The 15,954-nt window shown below is 48.1% G+C and overlaps 1 protein-coding gene across 1 annotated transcript in view; it reads left to right on the top strand.

Annotated features, from left to right (window-relative positions):
* Positions 1-5,132, top strand: part of LOC149307869 (uncharacterized) — a 56,782-nt gene extending 51,650 nt beyond the window's left edge. The window contains exons 10-12 of the mRNA XM_089534549.1: positions 389-534; positions 1,328-1,639; positions 3,345-5,132. Of these exons, the coding sequence (XP_089390675.1) occupies positions 389-534; positions 1,328-1,639; positions 3,345-5,132 (2,246 nt within the window). The remainder of the gene's footprint in view (positions 1-388; positions 535-1,327; positions 1,640-3,344) is intronic.
* Positions 5,133-15,954: the final 10,822 nt, after the last annotated feature.

Below are 15,954 nucleotides of genomic sequence, written 5' to 3'. Positions count from 1 at the left end.
ATAAATAAAGATGATGATGATGATGATGATGATGATGATGATGATGATGATGCGGGCAATGGGAGCAAAATGGTTTTTAAAAATAGTAATTGCCTATGTGTATGTCCATGGCACCATCAGAACACATTCATAAAGGATGAAAGAACAAGCATGCCAATGTTGTCAAAAGAGGCTAAGGTTAGTCCAAAAAAAGTTCAGAAAAAACAGAATTAAAAGGAGCAAATGCGGTTGCAGCCTTGGCTACCAAGATAGTCCCTGGGCAAGTTAGGAAAGAATGAGGCTCCAGAGGGTTGGCACTGTTTGCTGAGATTTTTTTCTCCTGCGGAGCGCTCCTCTTCTCTCCTTCTGCATTTCCCACCAGCAATAAATCCACCTTTCGTCTTTGCAGGCACCAAGTCCTTCAACATGATGTCTCCGACCGGTGACAACGCGGAGCTGCTGGCCGAAATCAAGGCTGGGAAGAGCCTGAAGCCCACCCCGCAGAGCAAGGGCTTCACCACCGTCTTCTCGGGCTGCGGCCAGGCTGGCGCCAATGTAAGCGATGGGCAACCAGGGCGGTCAGCAACGGCTAGTTGCCAACCGAGTCCCTGTTTAAAGCCTCCCGGGAGTGCCAAGGCAGATGGGGAGGGCAGAGATGAGAGGAGGGAGCCGGGGATGAACTCTTTGCCATGACAGGGATTGGCTGCTTTTGTCCCACCAGAGAAAAGAAGTGCGTCTGTATGTGGCACAGGGAGCAGGGTTGGCATCCGAGGCCTCATTGATTGTTTAAGACGGCGGAGGCGGGAGCAGATGGGAGCTTAACGGATTGTAAAAAGTAAAGGAGGCCCCCAGTCTGCACTGCACCAAAGATTTGCAGAAGTTTTTGAGAGGTCCCCGTATCACTTTGCCCAGGATTTAGGGCAAGGGACACAATTTGCATCTTTCCGCACCTCGTTGCATTTTGTATAAATAAGCTTCATAACCTGAGGCTTTAATGCCACCTAGTCCTGCATCCAAAGAAGCAAGTTAATGGCTGCAAATGGTTTGACACCGCTTTGAGGAATTCTGATATTTGTAGTTTGGTGAGACTTTTATCCCTCTCTGTCAGAGAGCACTGGTGCTCCACTAAACTACAAATCCCAGGATTTGCCACAGCAAATTAATTCTGTAGTGTGCATTTATTCATTCATTGATGCATTAATTCTGCAGTGTGGCAGGAGCCCCAGAGGCCAAAGCCTGGTTTGGGGATTCTGGGAGCTGGAGTCCAAAAGTAACTTTTCACAGATCTGAGCATGCTGCCCCACATGCGTGGCATTCTTAGCAATGCTTCCCTTGATTCTTTATCTAGGTTGAGACCCCCACATCTTCCCCATCCCCGTCCCGGACGCCCACGCCTCCCTCCACCCCCGAAGCGGGTTCTGCACCCCGACCGGCCATCTCACCTGAGCCAGTGGTCAACGGTTCCTCTCCGCCGCTGGCCTCATCCATTCCGGCCGGACAGGTGGACGTGGAGGCCCTGATCCCCACCCACGACGAGCAAGGAAGGCCCATCCCTGAGTGGAAGCGGCAAGTGATGGTCCGCAAGCTCCAGATGAAGATCCAGGAGGAGGAAGAGCAGAGGCGCAAGGTAGGAGTGGGGTCCGTTGGCCAGCGTGGCATGGTGGAGTTTGCAGTGGTCATTGCCTTTGTTTGCCGTGAAAACACTCCTCCCCTCTGGAGGACAGGTCAAGATGCGGTCATCCAGGCATTTTTAGGACTGTTCATCCCAGCAACCCTTATCCCTGGCTAGAGCTGAGCGGAGTTGTAGGCTGCACCCCATATCCTCCCCCATTTCACAGAAGAAAGCTGGGACACATGTGGCCAAGCAACATCAGGCAAAAAGTTATGAACAAAGAAGGGCAGACAAACTTGAAGTGCAATGAAGGCCAGGTGCTATAGGCAATATTTTAGAGGAAGGAACTGGCAAAACCACCTTTGAGTATTATTTGCCTAAGAAAACCCTAGGAGAAATTAATGGGGTCGCCATGACAGGTGACTTGAAGGCACATACATACACATACATAGAGACTCAAAAACAAAACAAGCTTCATTTATCTACCGCTTCATACCGCCTGAGCAGTGTCTAAGCGGTTTACAACTGTAAGCTAATTTGCCCCCAACAATCTGGGTACTCATTTTAGCAACCTCCTCGGAAGGATGCAAGCCTGAGTCGAGCTTGAGCCCTTTTGCTGGTCTTGAACTTGCAGCTTGTGGTTTTGAGTGAGTAGCTGCAGGACAGGCATTGAACCACTGCGCCACCAGGGCTCCTTGTGAGCACATCTGTCGTCTCTTCTTACCCTCACTTACCAAAGCAAGTGAAGGCGTCCACTGAAGGTAGCCAGGTCCTCTTCTTTCTTCTCCACTTCTCATATCGGCTTCTCATTTCTGCTTTCATAAAAGTCCTTCCTTGCCTCCTTTCTTTGATTTCCCATCCACCGTGTTGACTTTGAAGGTGTTAGCTGAAGGTTTTTTAGCACATTTTGGAGACCACGAAAAACTTGTTAGAAGTCTGAGGATTTCCTCAGCGTCCAGAACTTGGGTTCGTCTTTCCCCACTTGTTTGGTAGTGTGTGTTTCATGTGCATTGTGTGTATTTTGGGTTTGGGGAGAGGACAGAGATAGGTTGCATGTGTCTCTGTGACTTTGCCTTGGCGTGGACTGGCTTGGAAATGCATTTAACCTGCAGTATTTGCCAAAGGTTAAATCTTGAGGAAGGTTGAAGTCGAGGCAGTCGTGGTGGCACCTGTTCACCTCCCTTCTGCTTTAGGGCTTAAATTTGGTCTGTTTTGGGGTTTTGATGACAGCGGTAATAACAACTCCTTCTTGTTTGCTACAAGCAAGATACTGCAGGCTTAAATGCCTTACATGATCACCCAGTGGTGTAATGTGTGAACGCTCCCAACGGCATTTGGGCCGTCGCGTCGATAACGCCATTGCTTCCCTCGCGCGGTTCTCTTGCAAGCCCACCTCATGCATGGAAAACCGTAAGTCTCATACTCTCTTTCTCTCCCTCACTCTGTGATTCTTACTCTCTCCTCACTCCGACCCCAAATGCTTCACCCCGGTACCTCCATCCAACATCTCCGCCAAAAGTGCCCCCTTGCCTACCCAAACCCCAACAACCCAAGGCCCCTCAGCCACCATTACACCACGCAAGGGACATGTAAGGCTCTCTCTGTGTGCACAACGAGGACATTGTGTTGAAGCCAATCCTGAGGGAGACTTTTTGCCCTCTTTTCTTCTTCTTCTTCTTCCCCCCTTTTTTTGTTTTGTTATTATTTCTCCGTCCCGCTGCAGCTTCGCTCTGAGGGTTGCTGCTACCCTCAGGAAGGCTGGCGTTTCTCCCGCACCCACAACGCCATCCTGGGGCCCTTTGGGGAGCTGATGACGGAGGATGACATCCTCTACCTGGAGAAGCAGATCCAGAACCTCCAAGTGATGCACAAGGTCCAGAAAGTGGAGACGGAGCTGGAGCAGCTGGAGCATGAGTTGCAGGAGCTCCTGCCGGTCTCGGCTGCCTTGGCCAAAGAGCACTTCACCGTCAACCCCAAGCGCCTCCAGGGCAAGGAGGACGACCTGCCAGCCTGGTGCAGCAAGATCTCCATCCTCCTGAAGAGCATGGCCATCCTCCTGGCCACCTTGGGGGGGAAGGCGGTCAGGGTGGCTGACATGGTGACCCCGGATTCCCTGGAGAAGACAGATCAGGCTGGGGAGGCCCCTGAAGCAACAGCACCCCCTGCCCCCACCAAAGTTGGCCCAATTGGCATCACCCGATCTCAGTCCTTCAGCTGCACCCGGGAGGAGATAGAGAAGGAGATCTCTCAGTGCGGTGTGTCCGTGAAGAACCTCAAGGCCAACTACGAGCTCCACTTGCGGTCCCAGCAGTCGGACACTGACCCCTCTGGACACGTGTACAAGAGGAAGCGGTCCTTGCCCGTGGGGACAGCCCAGTTCACTTTTGGGAGGGAGCCCATCCTGGAAGAAGACTATATCTCGGGCCTCGAGCCGTTTGGGTCCCTGGCGGAAGGGGGCCTCCCCACCATCCCACACAGCCCACTGCTTTATGGGGAGGAAGGGGCCCTTTTCCCTGGGAAGGAGGAGGTCCAGTGTGAGGAGGAAGGAGAGCCTTCTTCTGGGGAGGCTTCCTTCAGCCCCGACCACTTGACCCGCAGCCTCCCCGTCCAGACAGAGCTCAGCTGCATCCAAGACTACATTGACATGCGCAAGGAGAGGATTGTCTACCTCTTCCTAGAGCACTGGAAGAAGTGGACCTTCACGGAGTCTGTCCGCCAAGCCGGGCCACGGAAGAGGTCCGTGGAGGCCCCCACAGACTCCAACTCAAATCAGGACCGGGAGGCATATGATGGTCAGGCAGGAAAGGAGCCCAGTGAGGATGACAGGCTCTTGTACTTCATGAAGCAGAGGCAAGTGGTGGGCAAGCTGATCGCTCACTGGCGGAGCATCATCAGCCAGGTGCCCACCCGACAGATCCGCCGCCTGAGTCGGGGCAACATGCTCTACTGGCCGGAGCAATTCTTGCCCCGCATCAGCGGCACGCCGGTGGCCTACGACAGCCTGACCCTTGACCTCTTCATGCTGGGCTACTTCCAGCTGCTGGAGATGAGCATGAGCCGCGAGGAGAGGAAGTTCCGCCATTTGCTCTGCTATGAGATGTTTGACCGGCTGGGCAGCCACAGCTGGGAGCTGATCCGCCGCTTCCACCGGGTCGTGATGGAGGAGATCGAGGCTGGGAAGCGGGACTGGCTGGATGGCTTTGAGGACCTCAAGCAGGACTTCTTCGGGGACAGCCTCTCGCAGGTGGAAACAGAGGCAACTCTGGAGGTGCCGGGCGAACCTCCGGGGTCTTCTCCCATCCTCTCCCGCCAGGAATCCTCTCAGACTTTGGTCAGTGTCAGCATCCGAGAACCCAGCCCACTGCCACCGGCGGAGGAAGAGGAGGAGGAACGGGCCACCAACCCAGCTCTGAAAAGCCGGAAGGGTTCGGTCCAACTGGTTTCAGAGCTGGGGGAGTTCAGCAACGAAGACATCTGCTGCTACATAGACCGTAGCTTCTCCTTCTGGAAGGAGAAGGAGGCAGAGATGTTTGATATCTGAAGGCGTTGCTTCCTGGGTGGGCAGAGAGGCCTTTGGGAGAGGCCAGGCCCTGAATCCGCACTCCGACTTGGCCGAGACCCTTCCACCTCCTGGGTCTTGGTAGTAATCCAGAGCAGCGACTTCTTTATGGAAGCTGGCATAGGAGCATGGGAGGTGAGAGGAGAGGAGAAGACATCGTTGCCCTCCGCTGAGGCTTTTGCTTGCCTTGGCAGGAAGGACAAGAGGCAGCCACTGCGCTCCACACAGGAGAGTCTGCTCCCCATCATAGGAACGGAAGGAAATTTGGGCTCACCCAGGGAACGGACCGGCAGGAGGCGTCTGATGCAACAAATGGAACAACGTCTTCATACCACACACTTTCATTACATGGTGGGATTTGCTGCCATAACATTGAGGGCGGCAGCTGCTGTTTTCTGCAGAAGCAGAGACAAGTTTGCAGAGGGAGGAGAATTCTGGCATGCTCTGCAAACCATGACTTGAATGTCTATCCTTTGTGGAGATCTGGGAATATGGGATGCTAAGTGACCACTATGGAAGGCTCTCCTTGTCACGGGAGAGTCCTCTGTTTAAACCCTGTAAGAAGAAGACCTGGGCCTAAAAAGGCCTTTGGACTCATCTTATAGGATTGTCCCTCTGGTCGTCTCATCTTGGGAAAGTTTGCTTTTTGATTTCCCAGCATCTTTTGCCTTAGTCCTTCCAACCCTGGGGATACATGTGGCCCCCAAAACTTCTGAATCTGGCCCCTCTTGGGCTCAAAGAAGTCCCCATCTCTTGCTTTAGGATCTTCCTTGGAAGAATTATTAGATGTGGCGCTGGAGCATTTCTGGACCGAATCCTATTGTTGACGCAACTAGAATAGACCTAAGGAATCAATGGGACTGATCTGCTCAGCATTCAAGAATTGATTCAGAGGGTTTATTCTTTTGGGGGGAAAGCAATAGGATTCAGGACTCCATGCATCCTCACACCTACAAACACACACACACCAGCTGCGATAAACTAATATGGATTTGGTTATGTAAACTTGAACAGGGTTTGATAAGCAAACCTTTTGCTGCAGGACGGGGAAACACAGCAAAGTGTGAACTGATGACATCAGAACTTTAAAGCGCTTTGCAGATTTAAAACAAACAAACAAACCTACTGTAGAAATAATTAGCAATGATTATAATAATCATTGCAAACCTTCTGTGGGTTTGCTTTTAAAACCCTGTTGTATAATCTGGCGGCGGAGGGTTGCATTGAGGTCAGGGAGAACTGGAAGCCCCTTGACTCTGGGATTTCTCTGCAATCCCAGAAGCACCTGGGCCTGGCCCTAAGTCTCCAGTTTCATAAATTGTCTCCAGGTTAAGGGTGCAAATTCTCCAGCTTTGAGGAACTCAGCTCCAGAAGAGAGGAGAAGACTGTGTACAAATCTAAGCCCTGCAACAATTTGCAAGGCTTAATTGATTCATTGCTGCAACAGACTTACCAGGAGGGCTCTATGTATTTACTTGGTTAGTTTATTGCTTCCCATCAAGTCATTGCAGTGCTAGGGCTCACTTTCCATTCTGCATCTATCATCTGGCTGGAACCAAGGAGACTAAATTAAATGTTTCTCATCCCATCTCCTTAAATAGGCGCTAAAGAATAATCCTCTCATTTCACCTTAAGATTTAATGTACAAACAGGAACATGTGTTTGTGTGTGTGTGTATGTATGAATGATAAGCGGTGAGTACTTAGTGCACCCTTGATCTCAGGAAACCTTTGGCTGGCAAACCCTAGAGAGTGACTTTTTAAAAAATGGAAACCTTGGCAGAGGCTGAGGTCCGTGGAAGATGTGAGACCCCAAAACCCCTGCCCCAAAATCGCAATGTCTAGCTGCTGCAAGTCGTGCGCATTGTTGATGTGAGACACTAACAAAACACAACCGCCTCCCAGAAGAAATGAGAGAAGGTACCCATCAGACAAGGGATGGACAAGTTGGGGATCTTTTGGTTGCTGTTGGACTGCAACTTCCAGCATTCTTCACCGCTGGCTAAGGTCTGCTGATAGCTGCAGTCCAAGAGCCTCCAGAGGACATCAAACAATCAGGACAAAGAGTATGGCCAGTATGTACTATTTTAAGCAGAAAAAATCCTAGAGTGTATTTACAGGGTGAGCTTCTCTTATTCATAATGCTTGGCAGCAGACATGTTTTGGGTTTTGGAACGCCTCTATTTGCATTTAGGTCCATAATGACAGTTATCTTGGAGATGGAATCCGAGTCTGAACACAAAAATTCATTTACGTTTCATATACGTCTCATACACATGGTAATTTCATAACAATGTTTGAAACAGTTTTCTGCATGAAACAAGGTTTGGGTACGTAGAACCATCGGGAAAAGCTTTGGTTTTTGGAATATTTTCAGATTTTGGCATCCTGGAAAAGGGAGACTCAGCCTGTACTGAGTTTAGGAAGGGCAAGAATCTGCTCCCTCTTCTCCTGGGTTTACTGAATGCAAACTCCTTTTGCAATTTGAACTCAGTTTGCAGCAAAGAGAGAAAGAAGGAGGGGGAGAGACAAATCAGGACATTTTAAGAGCGGCTGAGAAAGTGGGACTACACAGGACTAACCAAGACAGTCCTTGCCAAACTGAGATATTTGGAGGGTGTGGAAGGAGTGGGTGAACCCTACAGCAGACCCACAAAAACGATGGGATTTACCCATCATTCATTTGGCTCAGTGGAACTACTTTAATTAGGACTCACCCCTAAGCATCAAGGCCAGTATGCCACCAGTGAGGACACCAAACTGACTGGTCTCTCCTGGGAGACACTGCTTTATACCAGCGGTGGCCAGAGAAAAGTCCGCTGAAGGGGACCCCAGTTATTGTCCAGGGGTATTTGCATGATTTAAAGGAAATAGTCTGAGTCCAGATGTGGTTTGGGAAGAGGGCTTTAACCCTTTGCCCTGATGCCATTCTAGTCCAAACCAGGCTGCCCCTGGCTCTGCAAAACAGAGACATGGTTCCTAATTGCAGGGATAATTGCCGGGGCTTGCCATGTTAGATCCATAGGGAGAGGCGGGATATTAATAAATAATAATAATAATAATAATAATAATTATTATTATTATTATTATAGTTGGGATGTCTAGTGAATCTGCCTCACTGAGAAGTATTGTTAGGGAAAGACTACTCCAAAGGTCCTATCCTGGGAGAGGATATTTGTCTCGTGTCCTTTCTTTTTCAAGATTGTGGGGCATGAGAAAAACTACCATTTTTGTCACACAAACACAAATATAAGACAGGTATTTGTGCAATCAAAACCCTAACAGGACCCAGCCGTTTCTCATTCTGATTATTTGATCCCAAACTGTATCTGGAGAGGAGAGGAATCTTCTCCGATTATTCCTGTGTGTTTACTGAGTAGTTTGTTCAAGTTATTGCCCATTTTGTGTTTTTCTCTGGTGATGGAGTTAAGAAATAAAGTGTGCCTACTGTGCAAAGGGCATTGGACGTTTTATTATTGTTCTTGGTGGAAAGAAACTAGGGCCTTTTTGACTTCTTCCAGCCTTGCAGAATGATTGATTGTGTGTCAAGGCTGTCCTGAATTTGCAAGACCTGGCTTGGAGATTTCTCATTCATAAGGTCTTTAAAAAGTAGAGAACAGTGAGGAGACAAGCTCCACTTGATCTAAGATGGTTGACTGTTTATTCCTTTTGAAACAGCCCAATGCGTTTTGGACTGGGCAAGAAAAGGGACTTCATGGGGATTAAACACAAACACAAATATAAGACAGGTATTAAAAAGACAAGATTACATGAAATTAACGCTGCCCCATAAGATCAAATAGGCATGCAATTTTTTTTTTTTTTGTATTGGAAACATGCACTGGAGTTGCAAACATGCTCCAAAAGACAGGGCCCTTGGGTATTAAAAGGTGGACAGTACTGTTTCCCAAACCTTGGTCCTCCAAGTGTTTTGGACTTCAACTCCCAGAAGCCCTGGTCAGTTTGGCAAACAATCAGGAATTCTGAGAGCTGAAGTCCAAAATATCTGGAGGGACAAAGTCTGGGGGAAACGCTGGTCTACAGTAATTTTGATATATTTTAGCTTCTGAATCACTGAGCGATGGCAGTTCCTAGTGGAAAAACTCAGCCTGACTTACACTTAGTGGACATCCAGGGTTTCAGGCATGAGATCCTAGAGATGCCTGGGACTGAACCTGGTGCCTTCTGCATGCAAAGCAAGGGCCACAGACGTTTCCATACCAAACCCGCCCAATGCCCCCAGACCCCAAAGTCCAGGTCTTGCCACTGGACCCACCTTTGCATTTGAATCACGCCATCGCCTGCCATGACCTGGGCTGCTTCTCTCCCTCCCCTCCTGGGCCCTTGATCCTTTCAGGGCTAAACCTCTTGGGAATTCAGGGCCGGCTTCCAGTGGAAGCCTCCTCCTAAGCCGCCCCGTGCTTCTTGGGCTCCCCTCCGCCTAAGCTCCTTGCCTCCGTTGAGGCTCTGCCAGGCGTCCTTCTTCGGAAAAGCAAGTGGCCAGGGCGGTCATCCAAGGACGCCACAGTGCGCAACGGTCATATGGCGGAACAGCGTTGTTGGCTGATCCCGCGGGAGCAGCTTCTGTCCAGAGGCCTGCCTTCTTTGAGTCAAAGAAGAAAACAAAAGTGGACATGCAAGTCCTTTTGAACAAAGCCAGAGTTGGAAAATCCGCAGGCGGGTGAGGACTTTGAGCGAACTGACTTCTTTTGGGGGAAAGAAAATATCCCAGGGGTGTGTGCAAGATTCCAGATTTTGCAGAAATCTTGGGCAATCTAAACCGGGGGTGATTCTATGAGTAAAGTGTGGTCCTTAGATGGCATGCACCCCCTTGGCTATGTTTGCAAAGATGCTAAGACAGACTGCTAGTGAATTGCAAAGAAGGGGAACAGGATACCATCAATGCACTTTGCTGCCTGATGCACATTGGAACTGATGCGTTGTGCGTTGGTCCCATTGTGCATCATTCCCTTTGCCAGCTCGACTCAACAGCCCTCTGCTGGAGCAGACATTGTGCATCTTCACACTTCTAATTCCCACACATGTAAGTCCAGTTATGTGGACGCAACTCCTGTTCAAGATTCCAGACACGGTGGTTATCATTAATGGCCAGAATCCTGTTATCGACTGCTTTGTTAATATACTTAGTAATGTGAAGCTGAAGGCTTTCCTGGCCGGCATCCATAGTTTTTTTTGTGGGGTTTTCGGGCTAAGTAGAACATGGCCACATAGCACGAAAAACCCTCAAAAAAACCCTAGACTTAGTTCCTTAGTTAAGTATACTTATAACTAAGTCACTTCTCCTGTCTCAGCTTCCCCTAAACCTGATGGAAACATCTTCCATTGACTGGCAGAATGGACCTCCTCCTCCCTATGCATCTAATGCCCAGGAAAGTAGGTTGGCGAGGATGTTACAATCAGTGTCACAACTGTGAAGAAGTGGCAGCCATGTACATGTTGTTGTTGTTGTTTTGTACCTTCAGGTTGTTTCAAATTTATGGTGACCCGACCTAAGGCAATCCTATCATGGGGTTTTCTTGGCAAGATTCATTCATACGGGTGAATAAAGCCAGGTAACCATTCTGGATTCATGGCTGCTACTTAGTCATGATTGTGCGATGGTTGTAACTCCTACACAGGCCTCAGCTGCATTAAAAACCCATGTATGTGTACATTTTGGCAAAAGCAAACGAAGCCTCCAAGTCTTGACTTGGAGCTGGTGCCAACTGGGGAAGGTATTCCATAAGGGAGATGCCAATGCAGAGTAGGCCCTGCTCTTGCACCAGCCTCAAAGTGTCCCAGCCATTGCATCCTCCTAGACCCAAATATTCTGGAAAGAGTTTAGCCTCCCCTGCAATCTCCCTTTCCATAGAGACTTTTACTGCTGGACCTAGAAACCTGGCACAGGTGCCTCCCTCCTTCCGCTTCCTTCAGCGCCTGACTTGTGTCCTTCTGCCGCTTCTTCCTCCAAGGGCTGAAGCGGAAAGAAAAGCCTCCATTCTGCCTTTTGTCTTTCAGGAGAGAGAGGAAGAGGCCCGTTTGGCCACAATGCCGGCCTGGAGGAGAGACATCCTTCGCAAGAAGATGGAAGAGGAAAGGTGAGCTCAGACTCGGAAGGAGGGATGAGGTGCTACACAAGAATTTGGGGAGGAGAGGGTTTTGCAACACATTCATAGAATCATAGAATTGGAAGAGACCGCAAGGGCCACCCAGTCCAACCCCCTTCTGCCATGCATCAAAGCATCCCCATTGACAGATGGCCATCCAGCCTCTGTTTTAAAGACCTCCAAGGAAGGAGACTCCATTACACTCTATTGAGGGACTTTCTTCCACTGTCAAACAGCCTTTACTCTCAGGAAGATCCTCTTAATGTTGAGCTGGAATCTCTTTTAATGGAGCTTGCATCCATTGTTCCATTGGGTCCTATTCTCTGGAGCAGCAGAAAACAAACTTGCTCCCTCCTGAATATGACATCCCTTCAGATACTTAAACAGAGCTATCATATCACCTCTTAACCTTCTCTTCTCCAGGCTAAACACCCCCAGCTCCCTAAGTCTCTCCTCATAGGGCTTCATGGTTTCCAGACCCTTCACCATTTTATTTGTCCTCCTTTGGACACATGGCTCCGGTTTCTCATGTCCTTTTTCAATTGTTTTGCCCAGAACTGGACACAAGTTTATTCCAGAATAGACCAAAGCAGAGTAGAGTGGCATGATTACTTCTCTTGATCTAGTCACTATACTTCCATTGTACTGTTAACCCAGCCTTTGTCACAATATTGGACATTGGAAAGGTACCATTCTCAACAACAACATTCCAGCACCAAAGTTATATTCTATCTATATTATAGATTAGATTTAAAAAGTCATGAATAAACTATAGTTAGGTATTGTAATATATAACTATAGTTTATTCGTGACGGCTAATGCTCTTCAGTTATTTTACTAAATTCTATATTATATATATAATAGAATATATATAAATCTCTAATTATCCATTAGGGTTTGGGGTTTTGTGAGACAAAACCATTTGTTTTATTTATTTTCCTCCTCCTATTCTTTCTAAAATTTAACTATTTTTAATCCTGTCACAAAGAATGGAGCTTCAAATAATTTATCGTTGGCCCGTTCCGGACGGGCGTATAGTACATCCCCAGGACGTACTAGGGTTAGAATGGGGCGTCACTTCCTGACGCCCCTAACCCTAGTACGGACTGGGTCCGTACAATATGGCGGCGCCCGTTCCACACGGGGGCCAGCATGGCTACGTCACGACTGCGCTGCCTCCAAACGGGGCGGCGCAGAAGTGACATAGTGGGGCTGCGTGAGGGCGCCTTTCTCCTCCTTTCCAAGGACACCCATTTCCAGGCCACGGGGAAGTGGCCTTTTGCCGCTTCTCCGCAGCCTGGAAAGTGGCAGATTGGGACCTCAGGCTGCCATTGTGGCAGCTGAGGCCCCGATCCGACGGGCAAAGGGCCGGGTACAGGCCGCCCCAAACGGGCGTACTGTAACGCGCCATTGGCTCCCAGCCTTTTCTAAAATTATCCAACAAGGTTTTTTCCCCTTAACAATTGGGTTAACTTATCTGATTCCATAAAACCATACATTTTCCTTACCTACTCTTGGATTTCCAGAGTTTCTGTACTCCTGGAGTTTGTTATACAATGGAAAGGAGAAGCCAGGCAGAGTCAAACACACATCCTAGACTTTAGGAGAGCGGATTTCAGTGAACTTAGAGAAGTATTGAGGGTGATCCCTGGTCAGAAATACTAAAAGAGATGGGAGTTCAGGACGGATGGGAGTTTCTCAAAAGGGAGATACTGAAGGCACAATTTCAAACAGTTCCAGTGAGAAAGAAAGATGGGAGATGTCTCAGGAAACCAGGATGGATGACTAAGGAACTTCCAACTGAGCTGAGTTTGAAACGGAACATGTATAAGAAATGGAAAAAGGGGGAAATCACAAAAAAGGAATTCAGAGAAATAGCAGGCATTTGTAGGGTAAAGGCAGAAAAACTAAAGCGCAGAATGAACTCAGGCTTGCTAGAGAGGTTAAGAACAACAAAAAGGGCTTTTTTGGATATGTCCGCAGCAAAAGGAAGAAGAAGGAAACGGTAGGGCCACTGAATGGAGAAGATGGCAAAATGCTAACAGAAGATAGAGAAAAGGCAGAATTACTCAAGACCTTCTTTGCCTCAGTCTTCTCAGAAAAGGAAAAGGATGCTCAACCTGAGGATAATGGAGCAGAGGACAGAATAGGGGAATTTCAGCACAGAATAAGTAAAGAGATGGTAGAGGAATACCTTGTTAATCTCAATGAATTTAAGTCTCCGGGACCAGATGAACTGCATCCAAGAGTACTAAAAGAACTGGCAAATGTAATATCGGAGCCATTGGCAATAATAGCCTTTGAGGACTCCTGGAGAACAGGAGAAATCCCAGCAGAATGGAGGAGGGCAAACGTTGTCCCCATCTTCAAAAAGGGGAAGAAAGAGGATCCCGACAATGATCCTCCAGTTAATCTGAGATCAATCCCAGGAAAGATTCTGGAGCAGATCATTAAAGAGAGAGTCTGTGAACATCTAGAAGGCAATGCCATAATCACAAAAAGTCAACATGGGTTTCAGAGAAAGAAGTCTTGCCAGACAAACCTTATCTCGTTCTTTGATAAAATTACCAGCTAAATGCAGATGAGCAAAAAGACATTTACTGTTTTTAGCTTTTATTTTGTAATATCCTACAGTTTCCTTGAATGTCACCCTGACTGCTGTGTTTTGTCTTCTTTCTTGTCTTCAACAGAGAGCAAAAACGGTGAGTCGACTCACACGATCCGTTACTAACCCAGCCTTCCTTGTTGGAGATGATGGTACTTGTAGTCTGACTCAGCTAGAGGTCCCCAGAGGTGGGGAAAACTGGTCCAGCATGACTGGCTGAGCTTTGAAATGCTTTGAAACGCAAGTAATGGAAGAACCAGAGCAAACGGTTTTGTTTGGGTTGCATGCAAACTTTGATCTGAATCACTCCAGCAACCTTAGATCAAGGCTGAGAAATGCTGCATCCTTCCCTGGATCCAGCCTTGCAAGGAAAAGCCTAGTAAACTTGGAGTTTTTTAGGGTAAGGGAAAGATAATCACTAATGCTGCGGAAATAGTGCATTTGACATCGCATTATGGCTCAATGCTACAGGATGCTAGGGTTTGGGGTTTTGTGAGACATTTAGCCTTTTCTGTCAGAGAGCTCACAAATGACAAATCCTAGGCTTCCCACCATGGAGCCATGGCAGTTAAAGCAGTGCTAAACTGCATTCATTTTAGATATTATGGGCAAGGGAGGACACATTTTACATGGTTACAAAACCTGGGAGCACAGAGGAGTGCGGTTTTCACAGGGCTTCCTCCAACAGCAGATTAAAATCCAGACCAGAGAAGAAACGTGGGAGTCTTTCACAACACTGGCCTCTTTGTGAGATGTTCCAAACAGAGGGATTTATTCTTTAGAGACAGAACGGCCATTCCCACTAATTCGGGGTATCTGCCCCTAGTTCCCACTGGAAATCGGTCCTGATCCTCATTGGATCGATTCCAGGCGAAATAAAGCAGAGCAAATGCAAAAAGCCCGGGTTCTTTTGGTAGCAGTTGTTTTGCGGTTCTTTTGAGAAGAATCGGTTCTGACGCGATTCTTTTCTGAGGGGAGGGAAAATGGCAGAAGGGCCACGTTTTGACAGATCCACCTTTCCCCCTTGTGTTTTTTTAAAAGAAAATTAAATGGATAGAATATGTGATTGGTTGAATATGTGAATATGTGATTGATAGACAGCAAAGGATATGGGATACCCCACTTGTGCAAGTGTCTTAAGTGGTGCATCCACCAACACAACTGGGAAGGAAGCCAAAAGGGTTTCCTTTCCACTTCAAAAGCCTTAGGAACTTACTCCTTTTCTGTTTCCCGACAGCAAAGAGCAAGAGAAACTGCGGAGGGAAGAGGCAGAGAAGGAGAAAGAGCAGTCGGAAAAGCTAAGGACTCTTGGGTACGATGAGACAAAACTGGCCCCTTGGCAAAGGCAGATTATCCTCAAAAAAGGAGACATCTCGAAGCACTAGGAGCTGGATGCCACTGCAACCACCATCATCCCCTTCCTCCTGCTGCTGCTTCGATCCTGTGAGTTCTTGAGACGAAGAGAGGAAGGAAACCTCAATCCAGTTTCTGGGTTTGTCTCTTCATCTGGCAAAATCTCTCTCTCTCTTACACACAAAGACACTTACACACTTGGCTCTCATCCATCCATCTTCATTTACCTTCTTCCTATCCATTTATTTCATGCCCGTTTCTAAGGCCAGATGCATTGACCCTTAGAAGAGAGGAAAAACCTAACGCTCATGAGATCTGGCAGAAGTTACCTTGGCTCTCCCCTCTCTGTACCTTTGCTACTACTGCTACTACTACTGGAACAAAAAGAAGAGGGGAACCTATTCGGCAGGTTTTTGGCACGCCAGGAGTAGCCAACCCTTGGCTGGGGCCTGAGGTGTCATCCTCCGTTGGTGGTGACATTGTGTGGCTGCATGTGCCACTTTTACATGTAAATCTGCACCAGAAGGAGAAGTCGGAGAAGTCCTTGGAAGGCTCAAAGCAAGGAGACAAAGTGCTCCAGTCCAGTTGTGGAAGCAGAAAAATAGCAAGGGCTTTCCTATGCAGAACGCTCCATCTCCCTTCTCCCAAAGTCTGAGTAGAAAAAGAAAACTTAGCAACTAACAACAGACACAAGGGCATACACTTTGGCTGGCCTGGTCTGTATGGGCAACTTAAAGTCC

The sequence above is a fragment of the Sceloporus occidentalis genome, unplaced genomic scaffold (assembly GCF_023333645.1).
Source record: "Sceloporus occidentalis isolate IW3139 unplaced genomic scaffold, rSceOcc1.0.p SCAF_8, whole genome shotgun sequence".
Lineage (NCBI taxonomy): Eukaryota > Metazoa > Chordata > Lepidosauria > Squamata > Phrynosomatidae > Sceloporus > Sceloporus occidentalis.
The sequence above is the reverse complement of the archived record's forward strand: the minus strand, read 5'-3'. Positions and strand labels throughout refer to the sequence as shown.